Raw genomic sequence first — 20929 nt, forward strand, 5'->3', positions numbered from 1 at the left:
TCTTACTCTGCATTTTAGGGAGGACCTGGTGCTAAAGGTCCCAGAGGTGAAAGAGGTATCAGTGGGGCAGTTGTAAGTATATTTTAGAGTGCATTTAAATTTTTTCACCTGTGTGTTGAAGTCTGGTTATTTAAATTTCCACTCAGGGGGTATGTGACCTTGGTCAAGTTAATTCAAGTTCAGTGTTCCTTAGGCAATATAATTATGTCTGTCTTGTGTCTGGATGTCAAAATGATGGATTAGACTAACCAGATGAATGGATGTAAGGGCATCTCACTGATGGAAGAACTGCACATGTTGAATCTGCAGAAGTACCCACAGGCTCTGCCACAGCATGGGGATGCAGGAAGGGTGACCTGACCACCAGCTGGAAAACCCTGCAGGGAGCAGATTCCTGCTAGAGAGCTGGAGAGGGTTCACTCATCTCAGATAAATATCTGAGTGGCCACATCTACATTCCTGGGGGGTCACTGTCCCCTTCTGCCAGTCTGTACCAGTCTCTGTAAGGGAAGGCAAGCTTCTTAGGGGAATGTGTTATGAAGATAATGAATAGTTTTTGTCATAATATCACTAATGATTAGCTTACCCAGTAAGGAAAGGGTGAGGCTGGGGTGCTGACCCAGGTGTGTCTTTTAGACCTGGACACATTGCAAGGAAGTTCCAGCATAGAGTGAACATATCTGCTCTTTCCTGGCTTGAGCTATTTATACACTAGTTCCAGAAATAAGCCCATGTCTATGAGAAATCAGGACTAGCTTAAAAGAAATCACATCTAATGAATTTGGAGCTTTGATCTCTGAATGACTGTATGACTATAAATATATGAATATATCATATTCATGGTATTTTACTTCTTTTAGAAACCTTCTTTTAAGACGATTTTTGGAAAGTTAAGCACTTATGAATTTACTGTACTCTCCAGTTGTTCTTTTAATGAGGAGCAAAGGGAAGGAAGGAATTTTTCCATGCTTTTATTGATATATGGATTTTGAAAATGTTTACAAAAGATTATATGGTTGGGGTCTTAGAGTCATGAAGACAGGCTTCTGACTGGCTGTTGGCACCACAGGCACATGACTTGGTTGTGGCTTCTCTCTGTATTTCAGGGTCCTCCTGGTCCTCGTGGGGATATGGGTCCTCCTGGTCCCCAGGGTCCTCCAGGACCCCAGGGACCCAACGGCCTCTCTATTCCTGGAGAACAAGTAAGCACAAAGGCTTTCTGTAATTAGTGACAAAGGTGGATTAATGTTTCACTGGAACATTATTTTTTACTATATTTTGCCAAACTCAAATGTTTTCTCAGAGAACTTGACAAGTTTATTCATTGAGATGACTTCTTGTGACTAATTTCAGATATGTAAATAGTGTATGTAATAATATGTAACTGTGTAGAAAAAGTTGTTGCTACTTATTTGATCTTTAAAACATTTTTTAAAAATAAGTAATGCAAATATCCGTCAATATCCTAAAGGCTTTGAAATAGCTCTGAATCTGTGGCAGTCCTTTTCTAATACTTACGCCTTCAAGACAAGCTTGCATTATTTATCTGGATCATTACTTCTATAAAATTTTTTTAATAAAATGTTGACCTTTTATTTCAAATGATAACCTGAACTTAAAAGAAGTGTTTCACTTTTTAAGGCTTGTATTTTTATTAACTACATTTTTCCATGCTTTAAGGTAAAACAAATACGATATATGAATAAGAATATGATAACTCCATAGTTTTAAATTTAAGTTTAGACTCCCTTTAAAGATGTCATAGTGGAAGATAGATACTTTTTTTTTTTTTGCATTTATAGAAAAAAAATCTATCAGGTTTAGTTACAAATGAAACATGTGAAAGAACAGGGCTTTTTTGCTTAAAAGGATGCATCTACTTTTAGCTTCTTATGTCCAAAAAAGGAGTTTTAGGGGCTTTCTCCTTATTACTTCTATTAAATTAAATTTATCTCTTTAATTACTTCAAATTTGCCTGTATAACAAGTGTCTTCTACCATGTAGCTATAAAGACCAAAATTACATTGCATTGACTATCTTTCTATTAAAATTAGCCACAAATTAAATATATTAAATAAAACATGGTTTTTCCCTTCGATTTTTATTTCAGAAAATCCCTAAGTTCAATTATGTTCCTTTAAAGAAGGCATATTATCCTGTAATTATATAAAGTTATCCAGTGACATTATAAGTGGAAATCATAACAACATTTGTAGTTGAGTGAACATCAGTTCCCCGCATAACTTAATCTCCCTTCCCAATACGATTCGTTAGGTTGATGAAGTGATAACAATTTCAGGACTGACTCATGTTGCCACTTAATTTCTATAAAACACTGAGACCTGTTTTCCCGCTGCTCCAGGGTCGCCAGGGCATGAAGGGTGATGCTGGAGAGCCAGGACTTCCAGGCCGGACAGTAAGTTGTTCTTCATGCTGCCTTTTCTTTCCTTGTCATGTGTTATTTGCAAAGCTGCCTTTGCAGTGCTTCCAAAGGTGAACCAAGGTTAAGCACCAAAGCAGAAGCCTGGCCGCGTGCAGTACATTATTTCCATTTCTTAGCCTGGTCTTAGTCTTCAAGCTTGTGCTGTTCAGTCAGGCCTGGGCTTGTTGACCCAGCATCTTGCTCTCGAGCTGGCACTGTGCTTGGTTCTGGGTTCCTGTTTCTTTTCTGAGCTCCTTGGACTTCTTTTGTTTAAATGCTTTGGAGAATAACAAATCTCTTTTCTCACACAGGAAGTTTCTTACAGTGTTTCACTTATTTCCTTTTGCATAGGGAACCCCAGGACTACCTGGCCCACCAGGGCCAATGGGGCCTCCAGGAGATAGGGTAAGTTCTCTTGGGTGGGGTGTCATGATGTTGGAAACAGTATCACACTGTTGCCTATTAATTAAGAGCCCTCGGTAATTCAGTTTATGTGGCTGGCAATGCAGAGTTCACATATGTCGCGGAAGGCTGAAAAACTAGTATAGGTGTACCACCCAACACCAGATCAGTCTCAAGTTCTATGAAACAAAATGGTGGGATTTTAAATGAGATAGAATTTTACTTTGGGGAATTTTTTTGTTTGTTTGTTTGATCTTATTCAGAGAAAAGAAATCCCTAAAAGGGAGATTCAAGAATCCTAGCAAATTGCTTTAAATCCTACAATGAAAATCTTTGTTAGGAGGCATCTTTTATGTAGCTTTGGGAGTAATCTTGATTTCCATGGCACTTTCTATGAAGTCAGGGACATGTTTTCTATACCTTTAGGACTCAGATGCTACTTGTGGGCCTCAGTGATGGATAGATACTGGAACTTAGTAGGGGTTTTGGTCATTTGTGGCGGCTTACAGGTTTGCTCTTGACTTATGATGAAATAGGTACAGGAAACACGTTTTGTTTTAGGACATGTCACTGAGAAGCACAATGAACATGGCTTCTATACTCTATTCAATGTTATAGAAACATTTGGTTTCATAGGAGACTGTGTATGCTCTAAGAGATTTCAGAGTTGCTCAAAACCAAGGCACCAATGACTTGTTAGCATCTTCTGGTTCAGTCAACAGTCTAAGTGTTGTCTGTATTCTGACTAATCAAGTTCAAAAATAACACTAGTGACACGATTGGAGAGGGCCCAGGCTATAGTAGCTGTCACTAAACACATTGGTTTCTTAACCTCAGTACCTCTGAGACACCATGGGTGGAAGAGTTGGGTCACTGAGATGGAGCAAAAATGTGCCCACATAACACCAAACTGTGGGTGATTCACCAGTGAAGTTTGTTTATGCCTATGCCGCCTTTGAGTTTAGGAGGGTGTGAGGTCCAAGAGAAGACTGCATTCTCTGGGAACCTGAATCTTGATGGTATATATATATATATATATATATATTCTTCTGACTCTTGAGACTGGTGCTTTAGTTTTACAAAGTTCTTATTTCACAGCAAAGGATAGTAGTGAAATTGCAAAGGTGACAAGTCATTCTCTTCAGTTAGAAAACAAAACTCAAACACCACAATCAAGAAGTAATCATGGATATATGTATATGTAGAACTGATTCACTCTGCTGTACACCTGAAACTAACATGACATTGTAAGTCAGCTACACTCTAATCCAGTTTTTTAAAAAGAAGAAATGATGGGCTGCTTCGCTTGCTGCTACTGCTGAAGTCCTTTGGGTCCATCACATCCTCCCACTGAGACCTTCGGGCAGATCCGATACCTCACCAGTGCATGGCCCAGCAATGTCTTCTTTGTGAACCAGCTGGCAGGCTGCTATCACCACCATCACTGAAAAGTGAGGGAGTGGGAAGGACTGCATTTTTCACTCTGAGTTTCTAACCTGTGAATCCAGCTTTGTGGTGAGGCTACCCAGGGCTCTGGGGTTGAGGGTGAGGAAACTTTGCACGTAATCATTCCTCTTTTTCTGTCACAGCTTTGTATACCAACCTACCACTTAGTTTCCTACCACTAATATTGAAAGTGTGAGGTGCAGCTGATGGAACATAAACAGTTGTGGGAAGTTAGACTTTGGGTGCAGGCATCTCAGCTCCACCCCGCCACCCCCCAAGTTGAATCCTGTGGTAGAAGAGAAGAAAAGAAGGCTCAGGAGAGCAGCTATGAAAATGGAGAATAAAAAAATCATAGCACAAAGTTCTATAGATGGCTCAGTGGTAGCCCTTCTGAAGCCATCAGAATAAAATTCTCTTCTCCCCAACTTAGGTATCTGTTTCATCTAAAAAAAAAAAAAAATGTTGGTTAGACCTAAGTGTCCATGAATGCATGGATAAAGGAAAGGTGATATAGGAGTTCCCGTTGAGGCTCACTGGTAATGAACCCCACTAGTATCCTTGAAGATACGGGTTTGATCCATGGCCTCGCTCAGGGCATTAAGGATCCAGCGTTGCCATGAGCTGTGGTATAGGTCACAGATGCAGCTTGGATCTGGCATTGCTGTGGCTGTTGTGTAGGCCAGCAGCTGGGAACTGCCCCATGCCTAGCCTGGGCACTTCCATATGCTGCTGGTGTGGCCCTAAAAAGACAAAAAAAAAAAAAAAAAAAAGGAAATACACACACACACACACACACACACACACACACACACACACAATGGAATATTATTCTTTCTTAAAAAAGAGGGAAATCCTGTCATTTGCAACAATGTGGATGAACCCCGAACTTGGCAGACATGCCAAGTGAAATAAGCCAAGTACAGAAATATAATACTGCACAATCTCACTTATGCATGGAATCTTAAAAAATGTTGAATGCAGGGAAGCAGAAGAGGACAGTGGCAGTGGGAAGGGGCAGAGGAAGAGGGAGAAATGGGAGATGTTGGACAAAGGTACAAAGTTTCAGTTATGAAAGATGAGTAAATTCTGGAGAGCTAATGTACGGGTGGGATGATTCTAGTTGATAAAACTACATTGTGTACTTGAAATGTGCTAATGGAATAGATCTTACGTGTTCTCACTGCATGTGAAAATGATTACTGTGAAGTGATAGATATGTTCATTATCTTGATTGTGGTCATTATTTCACATTATATACAAATACAGAAATATCACCTGTATACCATAAGTGTATACAATTTTTTATTTGTCAGTTAACCCTCAATAAAACTAGAGAAAAAGAGAAAATGGTTGATCAGGAAGTTCTTAGGATGACTGAAGGAGGATTGTTCAGAGATATGATACCTAAAAAAAAAAAAAAAAAGAAAAAAAAGGATCTTCTACAGCAGTTGGAGGAAATTTAGATTGTAGAAATGCTATTCAAACTATCCAAGTCATATTTGGAGCATTTTTGCTTCTTACGTGACTCTTAGAGGCAGTGTTGGTATTACATCGGATGAACTTGGGAGTCTGTTTTTTGTTAAGCAGGACTAGATCTCCCAGAAAACAGTCTGAAATGTTTATCTCTATGTTTCTGAATTTTTTTTTTTTGCAGAAGTAGAATATTTGTAACACAATTTTAAGGAAATAATTTAAACTTCCTCTTTTGTAAAATCAATGGGAGCATGGATACTTAATGCAGCAGTCATCCAAATGTTCTTGATTTTTGCTGGAGTCCAAGAATATGCATAAAATTATCACTTATTCTCAAAGGAGACAAAAATCTCCTTTGACAGAGGAATGCAGCAACCATAAAAAAATGACCTGACTCAGAAATCCTGGGCTCAATTTCAGAGGTCTGCTACTGGGACGAAAGCTAACTGGGCAGCCAGTGACTCATTGCAGGCAGAGGTCATTTGGCACCATGCGAGCTGCATGGAGATGCCCAGTGCTCCTGGGCAGGTCTCTCCTCCCAGTCCAACCCTGATGTGGATCTGGCCTCTCTGTGAGGTTAGAAGAGAGGGACCACTAAAAAAATTGAGAGGAGTTCCCTGGTGGAGCAGCGAGTTAAGGAGCTGGCATTATCACTGCTGGGCTCAGGTTTGATCCCTGGGCTAGGAACTTCCTCATGCTGTGGGCACAGCCAAAAAACAAAGTAAGTGAGGATTGAAGATTTCCTTTCTTTTGAGTGGAGGCGCTAGAAAGCTCCACCTTTTTCTTGGAGGGGACAAGAGAAATCCCCCAGCAGTGGAGATGTCAGTGGAACCGCCCCAGCCATTGGGCTTTGTTTAGGAAATGAGGAAGGGAATTCTCATCAAGTGGTTGACCTCTCTGGCATCTTCTGTGGGGTCACCTGCTTTCCTCAGCACCATTCCCTTCATCCTATTCTGGTCCTTCCTGGGACTGCTAGTGGACCTTGATTTTTCAGTAGAAAGGGCTAGTCTTTCTTTAGACTACTTTGCATTTTTATAAAAGCTAGTAGTATCTTCATGAAAGGAATCTGTCTTTTTCAGAGAGGACTAATTTGACTCAATGTGATTTTATTTACAACTATATAAATGACTGAGTACAGAAATATGGTTCAATAAGAGGCATAATTTAAATGGAAAGCATTTTGGGGGGCATATTTGTCTTTATATTGAAAAGTTACCTGCGGTTGGGTGAAATCCCTTACCTATCACTCTTATCAACCTGCTTAGTGTCTTTCCTTTTACTTGGTAATCATTTCACTAATCTATAATTAATTTCATTTTTCCAATAGGGCTTTACAGGAAAAGATGGAGCAATGGGACCCAGGGGTCCCCCTGGGCCACCGGTAAGAACAAAATGGGTGGCACTCTTGTCTCCCCACCTCAAACCCTTTCCCCCACTGGCCAGGAAAATGCTAGGTAACCCGACCATCTGTGCTATGGGGTATACTCTCCAGGGAGCTGCCTGTTTTTATTCTCTTAATCAAAACAGGCTAGAGAAAACAGCTGTGTTAAACTAGAGAGTCTTTCTGTTTAATCAAGTTACATTTGAAAAACAAAAATATCCCTAACAGGTGAGTGTCCTGATGGCTTCCATCCCCACATGAAGTGGTGGGTTTTATGACCTCACTGGATACTTCCTGTTCTACAATTTTAAGAGTTTGTGGCCTATGATATTTGAATTTTAAGAATGTTAAATTATTGAACAGCTTTAAGTCATTCTGAGGAAGTAAGTTTTACCTGAGAAGATTTTCTAATTAAGATCATTGGGGAAAATACTGAAGCCAGTGATTCTGAAAGAAGTGTGTGTACCTCTGCATCCAGGTGAAATCGTAGTTACATTGCCTGAGTGATAGATGCTTTTCGTGGCTTCTGGCTGGATATGAAGACTCAAGAGCATATGTTAAAATTACTTTATTATATTTATGTTTAATATGTATGTTCTCAGGTAAAGGAGAGTTGACAATGTCTAATACATTTTCATTTTAAATATTTACTACAGAGCTTAAAATTTACGTACTTGATGAATAAAAGACTGTTTTACAAAAATCCAATGATTCCATTTTGAAGATTTTTAGGCTTTAGAACCTAATGTATTGACTAGTAGATATTACACATATTTTACTAAAATATGGCTAAAGTGTCTTAAACCTCTGCTAAAAGCAGTAGGGAGAAATCCTTACAGTTTTGTTGGGGTCGAGGGTGCTGATATGATAAAAGAGAAATTACCCTTTATTTGAATGCACCAAAGAGAAAGTGAGTTTCTAGACTGAGATGCAACTCACAGGAAACCCCACCATGTGGTGCCCAGTTACCTTCTCCATTTCTTTCCCAGCCAGAGTTTCCACTCTCGTCTTTCTGGTTTGGTAATAGAAATCTAACAGGAATTGCTTCCTGCAGATTCACTTTGTAGCCAGTTTACTAGGGTCACAGTCTGTGAATTGTGGAGTAGAGTAAATGCAATGCATAGGTATATATTATTTATATCTATGCATTGCATTTATATGCATACATATTTATTTATTCAAATAGTCTCATAATGTACTTTAGAACTATACAGTCCATAATGTTTGAGTGGGAATTTTCAAGATGTTTTTCCTCTATACAATCTTAAAATTTGATCTTACTCTTCCTTAATATGTGATTATGTGCTAAAAACTTTTAAAACCAGCTATGCATTATTAGTTTACTTTAGATGGGATTCTTCTTTCATCAGAGCCTTCCCTGTCTTGGCCTATGTGTTGTAGGGAAGCCCAGGCTCTCCAGGGGTCACAGGACCGAGTGGAAAACCAGGAAAACCTGGAGACCATGGCAGACCAGTAAGTGGACGACGGCTTGCATTCCTAGTCATTCCACTGTGGCCGGGAATGATGAGGAGACAGCAAGGCTGCAGCATATTTATGTTATCTCTGCTGTAATGTATTGGAAGCATTTGTTGAAACTATGCTAAACCCAGGGATTTAACTTGGTACCAATTCTAAAATTTTTCTCTGAGTTATAACATTCTGGGATGCAAATTGTGGTCATAGGGTTTCTTTAAAAGGAGAATGGGATTAGGAGCCAAGACACATATTTCTGCACAGTATAAACACTCAGAGCTGGGTCAGCAAAATCATTCTTTTTATTTAGGAACGGTATGCAGCTTAAGATAGAAAAACACATGATGATGGTGCGTGGCGCCTGCATGGGTGCTTGCAGTGGTTAACCCTTTGTCAGCATCCTGCAGCCACTCCGCTTGTTCGTTTCTCTTTTGTTGAGGATGCTAGAACACTAGTCCCAGAATTAAAAGCATTTATCTATTCCACAGCAAGGTCCTGCTGTACAGCACAGGAAACTATATCTAATCTCCTGGGATAGACCATGATTGAAAGGACTATATTAAAAAAGAATATAAGAGTTCTCGTCATGGTTCAGTGGTTAATGAATGTGACTAGTATCCATGAGGACATGGGTTCGATCCCTGGCCTTGCTCAGTGGGTTAAGGATCTGAACTGCATCGGTGACCTACACCATAGCTCATGACAATGCCCTATCCTTAACCCAAAGAGCGAGGCCAGGGATCGAACCTGCGTCCTCATGCATACTAGTCAGATTCGTTTCTGCTGAGCCATGATGGGAACACCTGAACCTAAGTTTAAAAAATGTTTAATGTCAAACTAACTTAGGGTAGATCTTTATGTGCCATGGCCTGCTTTCTATATTTTCATAAAATTAAGCTAGCAGCATGAAGATGAAAGGACTCTTGATAAACTTTATACTCTGTGTGGACTCTAGCACATGACTTTATTCCTCTCTTTTCCACAGTGAATCATGGCACAAACTTCACAAGAGCATTTAAAAGTACATGAAACTTTTCAACCCTTTCAGAATTCTGTTTTGTTTTACTATGACCAAAACGGAGTCTTATGTAAGAATATCACTGATATAATTGATGCCTCAGCTAGAAACAGGAAAGAAACATCTATTTCCTTTACTTGAAATGAAATCTCTAGATACTGGCAATAAAGAGTTCTACAAATCATACAGACTAGAATAATCTCAGAGTGGCAGTAAATTAGAAAAAAAATACATGGGAATAAAGTAGCAGTAAATGTAAAAATAAATACCCTGAAATTTACAAAAATCTCCAAACTAAATAATAAAAATGTTTCTGTAAGAGCCAGTACTTTTGGCAAAGGGAGAGCCAAACTCTAGTTTTTCTTATGATTATAATTCAGTCACGTTTATTTGGACCTTATCTCCCCTCCTTTTCCTCCTTTATCTTCCTCATCCTTTTAAGGTAGCAAATTGCCTCTCCTTTTTTTTTTTTTTTCTCCTGTCTTAACCTCTAGTTGCTAAAACCAAAACTAGCAGATGGGAATATAAAGGTCTTAGCAGAGAGCTTAGCTCACTCACTGTGAATTTCTGTCACTAGCTCTTTTTTTCCGGTGGTAGCTTCTTGCTAATGTATAACACCTGGTGTTGTATGGTGGCTGTTTCCAGGAACAGCGGGTGGAAAATTGTTATTTATTTACTCAATACCCAATTTGTTTGGTGCTTCCATGTGCTAGTTGGTGTTCTAGGGTCTGGGGTTACAACTGCAAGCAAACCAAGTCCTTGTCCTCGTGGAGTGTCCAGTGGGGGACAGAGACCAAAAACATAAACAAACAATATAGCTTCTGAGGATAATGAATGATATGAAGAAAAGAGAAACAGAGTAAGAGGTTGGGGGCCACTGTGGTGGTGAAAAGGGGGGCTATTTTGGATATGGCATAGGGAGCCCATCTGAGAAGGTGACACTGGACTGAAGAGAGGGAGCAGTGGTGGGGACAGCGTGAAGAAAGGCCAAGTAAGTGAAGAGGGGGTGGCATGTGGAAGGGATGGCAGAGAGGCCTGGGCCCCTGAAGGAAAGGGGAAGGGTCAGATGCTGGCAGAAGGGGGGAGGGTCAGATGCTGGCATAGGTGATCGTGGGGCCCATCTCACCTGGGGTGAGGATTCTTATTTCATTCTAAATGTGACGGGAAACCTTTGGAACCAAAAAAGTGACATGAGCCAGTTTTCCTTTTAAAAAATATCAATCTGGCTTCTCTGTGGAGTGTGACTGGGAGCAGGAAGACCAGTTAGGAGGATATTGGAGAAGTTTAGGCAAGAGTCTTGGAGGCTGTTAGAAGCAGTTTGGTTTGGGATTTAGCTGAACATCAGATTTGTCAATGGTTTGGACGTTCCTGTCGGTTGGCGGCCTGGAGAAACATTACTGAAAGAATTTTTTTACACTAGAAGGAAAATGTTTTCCAAGATCCTCTCATAGCCAGTGAGGGGCTGACAGAATACGGACAGATACTCTGTGGTTGCCTTTGGGATATGGGTCCACCATTTAGATTGAGTTCTTTTAGAAGGAAGAATGTGGTTCCCTTTCTTACCCAGCACACAAAAATCATGGGAAGAAGTTAGAGATAGATATTGAGCTAGGGAACTGGCAGAAAACTCTTACCAGAATGGGTTCTTACTAGAACTGAACCATGACTAACCTCATGGACAAATTACAATAACCAGTTGAGCTCCCAGCCTTGGCGATGTCAAGGGAAGGATGGTGGTAGGAAGGGCAACTTGAGGTGTTTCAGTTCCAGACCTATACTGTTATCAGCATTATAAAATGCACACCTGCATCATTGCTGATCATACAGTTCACATCTCAGCACTGTTTTGGAGGACGTGCTTCTAAGGTGTGTGTGTGGGGGGGGGAATTAGATGCCTGCTTTACAGACAGCCCAAGGTGAGTAACATGGACATAAATGTGATGTGTCATTTTGCTGATTTGTTAGAAAGCAGACCTTGCTGTCTTTTAGCATCCTGTATGTTCATGAGTCATTTTAGACAATTTGTCAGCTTCTAATCCATGAAATTCCTGTATTTCAGGGCCCATCTGGATTGAAAGGAGAGAAAGGTGACAGGGTATGTATTTCTTAAGATCTGACTTAACAGATTTATTTCTTGTGTTAGATACTGTAGTCTGAAGCTAGAGCAATACTATGCTGATCATACTTACTTATTTAATCAACTAGGGAGACGTCGCTTCCCACAACATGATGCGAGCAGTTGCAAGACAAGTCTGTGAACAATTGATAAGTGGTAAAATTTCTTTCCTTTTCATGTATGGATTTTTTTTTAAATTTTACAGAGTTTGTATCATAAAGTTTCTAAGACGTGTTTCTGTTTCATTCCCATGATCTCTTATTTTTGTATCTTATCAGTTTGGTATCCTGTTAGATATAGCTAGTGAGATTTTAATGACTGTCATTAAGATAAAACAAAAACCTGGAGTTCCCCTTGTGGCTCAGTGGAAATGAATCTGACTAGTATCCATGAGGGCGCAGGTTTGATCCTTGGCCTTGCTCAATGGGTTATGGACCTGGCATTGCCATGAGCTGTGGTGTAGGTTGCAGACACTGCTCGGATCCTGTGTTGCTGTGGCTGTGGTGTAGGCTGGCAGCTTGTAGCTCTGATTCAACCCCTAGCCTGGGAACCTCCATATGCCATGGGTGTGGCCCTAAAAAGATAAAAAAAAAAGAGATAAAACAAAAACCCAAGGTAAAATAATAGCTTATCATCCTTACATCCAGTCTGATACAAGATAGTATTTTAAAATATGATTTTACAGTTTATACAGGTTATACAGTTTCCATATTACAAGTGATTATACAGTTTAAAGTATAAATGATTAACTGTATTATACAGTTTAATGTCTAAATGATTATACAGTTTCCACATGAGGATTTTAGTGACCTTTGCATGGGTACACACTGAAGCAATAAATAATCAGATCTTTTCAGTTATGACCTTTGAGTGCTTCTTTCCTTGAAGGAAGGCAGACTCCTGAGATCAGTTTGATCCTAGCAAGTCCATTTTGGTGGAGAACTTTTACTGCCTCCTTATTTTTCACAGACTCATTATTCCCTGAGATCTATGAAATGATAAGGCTCTGTGGCTACAAAAGGAGCCTAGCCTCAAAAACTCAAGGCTGCTGGGTTTTTTTTTAAATATATTTTTTATTTAATGATTTTTATTTTTTCCATCATAGCTGGTTTACAGTGTTCTGTCAATTTTCTACTGTACAGCAAGGTCACCCAGTCAAACACACATAAATACATTCTAGGGCCACTGTTTTTTTATGAGGCTCAGAAATGAGTATCATTTAGTGTATCCCATAGGTGATTCCAAATTATGCTATAATTATAAGTATACTATACTAATTACCACCACCTTAGGCCCAAACAACATACTATAAGTTAACTTAAAAGGTTCTCTCTGGGAGTGACATCATCTGGCAAGCTTTCTATCATTGCTGCTTTAAACCTTCACAACTCTTGTATGTAATGCTGATGGGTTGCTGGTCAGTATTTTGTGGAGATGGTTGTTTATCAGAGATCATTTTGTCTGGGATGACTGCAGGGTTTTATTTTTAGGATTCTAATTGCAACATGTCCCCCTGGAGTGTTTTATTTTATTTTTAGGATTCTAATTAGAAAATTTCCCAGAGTGTGGAGGAACAACAATGGCTTTCACTAGGCACCAAAAGAAAATCATTTCATTCTCTCATCCCTCCCTTATTGTGCTTCTTCCTAATAAGTCTGATTTCAATTTGTAGGTCAGATGAGCAGATTCAATCAGATGCTGAATCAGATTCCAAACGATTACCACTCCAGTCGCAACCAGCCAGGCCCACCAGGTCCCCCAGGGCCCCCTGGCAGTGTGGGAGCCAGAGGAGAACCAGGCCCTGGGGGACGGCCAGGATTCCCCGGCACCCCAGGGATGCAGGGACCCCCAGGTGAACGAGGTACGCATTCCTGGCAGCCACATCGGGGTAAAGGAAGGAACGTGCAAGGGTAGGAGCTGGGTCAGGCTAAAAAGCACGTGGACTTCTGAACTTGGCAAAGAACACTGGTCCTGTTAGGACAGCCCAGCAGAGCCGTGTGTCTGTGAAGCTGTCTTTCTTCTAGGCAGCTGCAGGCTATAGAGATCCATATCTGGGAACACAGGAAGGTTCTGTGAGGAGATCTCAGCAAAGACAATGCTATTTTCTGATTATTGTTGTTGTTATTGGGAAAAAGTACATCTTGGCAAACTGAATCAGGCCCTAAAATCTTATTAATTGTTTTGACTGGCAAGAGTTGGGCAGCAACTGAATGTAAGCAGCCTTTGCAATTTTAGATCCAAATTCTTTTGGTTCTTTTATGCAGGGCCTGGAACTGGTCTTAATTGTTTATTTGGCTTTAATTTCATGGTAGATAAGTGTAATTGAAGGAAAAAGAAGAAAAATGGGATTATCTGATTCCAGATGTTTCAGGATTCTGGGTACTCACTTTTCTCAAAGTAGTGGTTAACCTTCTGAGAGAAACTTAGATATTTCCATCATTCTGATGGTTTAGATGATGGATAGGAGTAGTAAGATAAGATACCTTTATGATGTTTTCAGTGAGTTGTTAGTACTTAGTCAAGATTTTTGTTCTTAATTACTGTTTCTAAAGTAATATATTAAACATGTTTGTTTTCTTCAAATAATTTTTCCCAATTTTTAGCCAGCTTTGTTTCTTGGCCATGAATCTAGAATGACACAAATGTCTAGAAAGAATTTGGCTTAAAGAGTGGACTTCTGTGAAAAGCTGGGTTCTGCTTTCACTAAGGGAAATCAACTACTTGAATCAGTATTATCAGTTCAGATGAATACTACATATTTCCAGCTAATTTTCCCTCTGTGCTTTTCCCATCTTGTCCTTCCTTAGGTTTGCCAGGAGAGAAAGGCGAAAGAGGTATTGGATCTCCAGGACCTCGAGGGCTGCCAGGCCCCCCAGGTAGGTTTCCTGTTAGATAAAATAAGGGAGAAATGTAACTACCAAGAGCATATAACCCCTAGGAGAATCAAAAACTTATCCTGTTAGCTCTTAGACCTGCCCACCATCATGGAATGTATTTTAGTGAGACATTGTACTGGTCTAACTTCCTCATTTTTATGTTCTCTTTGTGCAAAAAAAAAAAAATGTTTCAGGGCATATTACTTAAGCATGTACTTTAATATATGAAGGTATGAGTTTTAGTGACACAGAAGTTGCTGGTTTCTTTTTATGGAATTCCTATTTGCTTTTGTTTGGCCTCATAGGCTTTAAGGATGGTGTCATTTTCTGTTTCTTCTGGTATTCTTCAAGATGTCACCAGTAGATGGAAGAAATATTCTCGTTAGAAATCCTTGCAAGATTTCATCAAGGATTTCATTCACAAGGTCTTCATTGATGATTTGGAAAGAAATAATAGTTGTTCCATGCGTTTTGTTTACTAAATTGAAAATGAATTATTTTCATCATTATAACGTCCCATGAGACCCTTGCAGCCCTAGAAGTGAAATCTTTTCCTTTCTTTCTTTCTCTTTCTTTTCTTTCTCTTTCTTTTCTTTCTCTTTCTTTCTCTTTCTTTCTTTCTTTCTTTCTTTCTCTCTCTCTCTCTCTCTCTCTCTCTCTCTCTCTCTCTCTCTTTCTTTCTTTCTTTCTTTCTTTCTTTCCCTTCCTTCCTTCCTTCCGCTTTCTTTTTTGGTCTTTTTAGGGCTGCTCTTGCAGCATATGGAAATTCCCAGGCTAGGGGTCCAATCGGAGCTGTAACCACTGCCTATATCACAGCTCACAGCAATGCCAGATCCTTAACCCACTGAGTGAGGCCAGGGATTGAACCTGCATCCACATGGATACTGGTCAGATTCATTTCTGCTGAGCCATGACGGGAATTCCAAATCTTCCAAATCTCTACTCTGGTAACCATGAGGAGGTATCACCTGTTATAGGAAGAACACTGCTTCACATGCTGAGGCATGGAGTAGGCACTCCAAGTCTTCCTGGCTGTCTGCCTTGGCTAACATAGCCATTTTCTACCGGTGGTTTTAGCTCCAAGAGTATGAGCGCAAACCAGAGAACTCCTTGATGTCTTTTGTTTGGCTCAATTCTTGCTAAATTGGTTTTCTTTGAATAAAATCATTAGTGTATTTGGATTTCCGGCATTAACTCTTGAATCACTGGTAAGAAAGTTCCATGCTGGTTCCTACCAGTGATTTCTTCAGGAAGTGTTTTCTTACCATACACTAGTGAATCGTCTAGTCTTAAAGTGGTGGAGGGGCCAAAGTCCTGTTGATCTTCTCAGGAGATAAATTTAACAAGAGGGGAAATCGTTGTTCTAAACCCACAATAGGTCCACAAGGAGAATCCAGAACCGGTCCACCGGGGTCCACAGGTTCAAGAGGTCCTCCTGGTCCCCCTGGTCGTCCTGGAAACTCAGGTATCCGAGGCCCCCCAGGTCCTCCTGGATACTGCGACTCGTCTCAGTGTGCCAGCGTCCCATACAACGGACAGGGCTATCCAGGTATGTTGCTACCATCATAGAGACCCAAATTCACCTGAATTAAAGGAACTTTAAGGAAATCAGGTTTCATAGGATCAAAGGGAAATTGGAGGATTTCTTCAAGATACCAACTCTTTCAATTGTGTATTTTTAGATTATGTAGAAATAGTCTCCTAGAGAATTAATGTTGATTTTATAACAATATTTCACTGTTAGGAGTTGACTAATTGTTTTTTCTTCCTTTCTAAACTTCTGCATTTACCAAATCATATCATAAACCTCTATTTCTCTTGGTAGTTCAAATAATTCTACCAATTGACCTTTTAAAAAAATTTTTAAACTAAAGTTTGGGAACAGATTTGTTAAATACAACTGTAGAATGCCAAGAATATATATAAAAATTGTTTTGGGCATCTAATGGGTAGGCAAACTATTTGATAACATGGTGCAGACAACTGAAAATAATTCACTCTGTCATACTGTCCGTGGAATTAATACTTACAAACTCTGGGACTTAATATTTTTAGAGTTGGTCATGAAATTTTAGCATTTGATGATTACAGGAGGCAGAAGTCTTTTGATGCCTGATTTGGGGGAATGTGGGAACAGCGGAGATATGCTGATCTGAAAATAAAAATGTCATGCTGTGGTCAGCGGTGACCTTTTCATCAGTGCACCCTCAAGCATCTTGCAAGTTTAAAAATGATACTGCTGTTTGATATGGTTGGCTACTAGCAAGTAGTGCATGAGTAGTTGAATATCTAAATATCTATATATCTATATATTTATGTGCATCCTTCCAAATGACCCAAAGTAATCATGAATCTTAAATTTCTTGTACAACCCATTCACAAAATTATGATATAATATTTTATAAAATAAATTTAAATCACCTCTGCCTTTTGGTATGTATGACTAACTGGAAATATATAGATATATACATATATACTTTAACCATTACATAGATGAATGTGTATATGTATATTTTTTTTTTTGCGTAGTAATTCAACTTTTAAAAACTATCATCTTTGACCTGTTTCAGGTTCCGGCTAACAAATTTTCTAAGTCGCCAGTGCTGCTTACAGTTTGAATACCTGAAAATCCTGTTTCTGAGATGTTTGCGCACGCGCTTATTAGGAAATGAGTCTGTATGGAAATCTCACCACAGATATGGTTAATGAACCGGGTCGACATCAAAAAGGAGGGTGGAGACTCTTTATACTAACTTGAATGAGACAAAAGCAGTGGTGTTAGTTTATAAGCCTGATGCATTTTCGTAATAATGTATAAAAATGCTATTTAAAAAAAAAAGTTCAAACACAGCTCATGAGGCGCCTCGGTCATGAAGGAGGCGCATAAACTACTAACCGAGGAGATGATGCCATTTTGATAAAAACGATTAACCTGGTTAAAGAGAAATATCTTATGTAAATAATAAACTAATTATGGCTTGTAAATGATTTGTATGGACCCTGTCCACTAAAAGCACTTACCAATTCTACCATCAGCTTCTGCATCAAAGCCTGCTGCTTGCTCTCTGCTGGAATAACACCAAATAGAATCTCCTTCTCTCTTGCTTCATTTGTCCACGTCAGGCCACATGTTATTATTATTATTACCTTTTGTACATGTACTCTCATTTGGGTTTTGTGATGGCAATTTTCAAACCAAAGTTTTATAGTCACTTTTTTCCTTCCTGTGTTGCTCTGGTCCCTGGTGGTTGTACCCACCAGCTGTGTAACTCAGTCTGTGGGACAGCCAGCCACAGACAGTGTCATGTACTGTATATGACCTGGTGGTAGTTGATTTTCACCTCCAGAGTTCAGTTTCCAGGAGCCAATATAACTTCCCCTCACCTCCTCCTCTTTCCACATTGCTTTTGGAACTGAGGAATTTGCAGTGACCAAGAGTTACTTGGGAATTTGTGAAAACCCTTCCTAGGTTGGTTGACAGTTCTCTTTGGCCCAGTCTCTGACCTTTCCCAGGTTATTTGTGCAATGATTATATTTACTGCTGCATCTTTGAAGGTTAAAAAAATGAGGGCCATTTAGTTATTGGATCACCAAATTCTCTCCGCAAATGGAAGTAATCAGAGCTTTCTAATTTATGGGTTTATAGTTATGACAGTAAGATGGAGCACCATCACCTTGGGTGGCGATTTAGGTTTGCTGTGTGTGTTCCTTCCCAATCATGCTGTAACTGTAATGTTGAATCGGACAGAGCCCTACGTGCCCGAGGGCGGGGCCTACCTGCCTGAGCGCGAGCCCTTCATCGTGCCGGTGGAGCCTGAGCGGACCGCGGAAGAGTACGAGGACTACGGCGCAGATGAGCCAGCCCACGAGCGCCCTCCACACGCGCGCTGGAGGCGCGCCCTGCCCCGCGGCCCCTGGCAGTGAACCTGACCCCGCGCAGGACAACACGGAGGGGTGGGGGGAGGTGTCGGATTCTCCTTTGTAGGTCCTGTTTCTTCACTTTCTGACTGTAGAGAACCTTGTTTTTGCAGGAAGCCTAGCTCGCTGCATGCAGTCGGTAGAAATCTTTGCCTTTTCCCTTGAAATGCTTGCAAAATCCTTTGTTTACAAAAGCTGCAGGGAGAGAACGTGCCTTGTGCGTTTAGTTAGCACAGCGGGCAGCCTCAGTGAAACTCTTAGGTTAAGCAGTAAGTCCTGGAGCCCAGAACTACTGTGTATGTTGAGAGGGCAGTTTTTGTCTTTTTTCCAATACTTATTTGCAATTCAGTTACATCAGGATTCAAGCAATCCCTCTCCTAAAACCAAAGAGGAGGGGAAAGTCAACTCCTTTGCAATTATTTATCTTCCTCTTTTATCTTCTGTAATACATTAGGGCATAGAGTGCTCTTATACATCTCCTGTAACAGCCACAAACCTTAAGCCATGTAGCTGAAAGTATTGTATCAACTGGATACAGTTCCATATTGCCTTAAACCTTCTTGTTTTAGACACACTAACATTTATGCCAAATCGCAGATTATTCTGCAGAGATGGAATTGCATGTTTGTGTTGTATATTTAGTATGAACTTTTTTTTTTAGAACATAATGTTTCTTAGTTATCAAAAGCAGTTGGAAAATGTTTGCAAGACTATGAACATAGAATTGCTGCTTTTATATTTTAACTGCAGATTGTGAATTTCACTGCCTTATATTATTTATTTCTGAAACAAAAGAGGCATTTTTCAATAAAACTACTGAAAATTGGACATGGTATGTTTTTTTCTTTATTGGCCTTTGGACTGCTAAGGCTGTTGTTACAACAAACAAGTTCATATCCTTGGATACGGTTACAAATCTTTCTAATGCTATTAAATTATGCTAAATAACGTTAGATTTTTTCAATGATATGATGAAGTCATAGAAAGAAAGTAGTGGGAACCTTAAAAAGCCCAGCAGATTCCAAAGGCTTTATTAGGAATGTAGAGGATATGTGGGTTGGTGGAAAAACAACTAAGTATCCTAGGAGACCCCAAACAACCAAATAACCTTTAACAGCCTACATTATTTCATATGCATTTAATCCTTTTCCTATACCATAATACCCAATACTGTGTTTAACCACAAAAAGGAGAATTCTTTAACGAAAATGCTGACACTTAGTGATACCTTCTTTTTGCACTTTTATGAATAAAATAACATCATTCTAAATATTAAAGAAAATAATGTAAATGTTTGTTTGAAAGAAACAGCATCAACTGAAGAGAGAGGTAGTGATGGAAAATTTTCCACAGAACAAAACATTTGAGTTAAATACTTCCTGGAGACTAAGATCAAAAAGAATAGATAAATGACTGTATTGTGTTCAGGAGGTTTCAAGCAGATTGCTAAATTCTTGGCAAACACCTGTAATTTATAATACATTTTAAAATTAGAAAAAAAAAATTGAAAAAGATACATGCACCCAATGTTCATTGCAGTACTATTTACAATAGCCAAGACATGGAAGCAGCCTAAATGTCCATTGACAGGTGAACATATAAAGATATGATACATATATAGAATGGAATATTACTCAGCCATTAAAAAGAATGAAATAATCCCATTTTTAGCAACATGGATGCAACTAGAGATTCTTATACTAAGTAAGCCAGGCAGAGAAAAGTAAGTATCATAAGATATCACCATATGTGAAATCTAACAGTATGATACAAATGAATTTATTTTCAGAACAGAAACAGACTCACAGACATAAACAGTAAACTGAAGCTTGTCAAAGGGAAAGGTGAGGGAGGGATAAATTAGGAGTATGGGATTAACAGATAGACACTACTCTATATAAAATAGATAATGAACAAGGACCTACTCTACAACACAGGGAACCATACTCATTATTTACAAGGGAAAATAATCTGAAAAAAAAATTTAACTGAATCACTTTGCTATATAACTGAACTAACCCCACATTGTAAATCAACTATACTTCAATTAAAAAAGACATTGAGATCATTCCAGTCCAATTCTAATCAGTATCATAGCAAGACGAAGATCCCAGGCCTCGTGGTTCTAACCAGCTTTCTCACCAGATCCTCTCCCTTTCTCTCCCTGGGAACTCTTCCTCTCTGGGCAAGAGCTTTCAACCCTCAAAACTGTATGAATTTATCTTGATTCATTTCTGATTCATTTGGGTTTCTAATACTCCTCTGTATCAGGAGCTTGCGGATGGGTTCAGCTCCTCATCACTAACCCAGCTGGGTCCCAAGGCCACATGAATTTGAGGCATGAAGGAGTCTGGTCCATCTTTCCTCACTGGCTGGATGTAGATGTGCTGTATTCTAGCTGTGC

General features: G+C 39.5%; 1 protein-coding gene across 8 annotated transcripts in view; it reads left to right on the forward strand.

Annotated features, from left to right (window-relative positions):
- COL12A1 (collagen type XII alpha 1 chain) overlaps window positions 1-19353 on the forward strand; it is a 130576-nt gene extending 111223 nt beyond the window's left edge. For 4 of the 8 annotated variants that reach the window (XM_021092360.2, XM_021092370.2, XM_013992819.3 and 1 more), the window contains 12 exons: window positions 19-72; window positions 1107-1202; window positions 2363-2416; window positions 2774-2827; window positions 7071-7124; window positions 8526-8597; window positions 11675-11710; window positions 11821-11887; window positions 13404-13592; window positions 14539-14607; window positions 15986-16156; window positions 18356-19353. In XM_021092360.2, the coding sequence (XP_020948019.1) occupies window positions 19-72; window positions 1107-1202; window positions 2363-2416; window positions 2774-2827; window positions 7071-7124; window positions 8526-8597; window positions 11675-11710; window positions 11821-11887; window positions 13404-13592; window positions 14539-14607; window positions 15986-16156; window positions 18356-18531 (1092 nt within the window). In that variant the 3' untranslated portion in view covers window positions 18532-19353. Of the gene's footprint in view, window positions 1-18; window positions 73-1106; window positions 1203-2362; window positions 2417-2773; window positions 2828-7070; window positions 7125-8525; window positions 9212-9330; window positions 11711-11820; window positions 11888-13403; window positions 13593-14538; window positions 14608-15985; window positions 16157-17177 lie in introns of those variants that run through there. The other 4 variants (XM_084964805.1, XM_013992820.3, XM_021092374.2 and 1 more) reach the window with 2 other exon arrangements.
- The last annotated feature ends 1576 nt before the right edge of the window (window positions 19354-20929 follow it).

The sequence above is a fragment of the Sus scrofa genome, chromosome 1 (genome assembly GCF_054392235.1).
Source record: "Sus scrofa isolate SSC_HxYL_T2T_F1_AM1 chromosome 1, Sscrofa_HxYL_maternal_Yorkshire_Landrace_v2.0, whole genome shotgun sequence".
NCBI lineage: Eukaryota > Metazoa > Chordata > Mammalia > Artiodactyla > Suidae > Sus > Sus scrofa.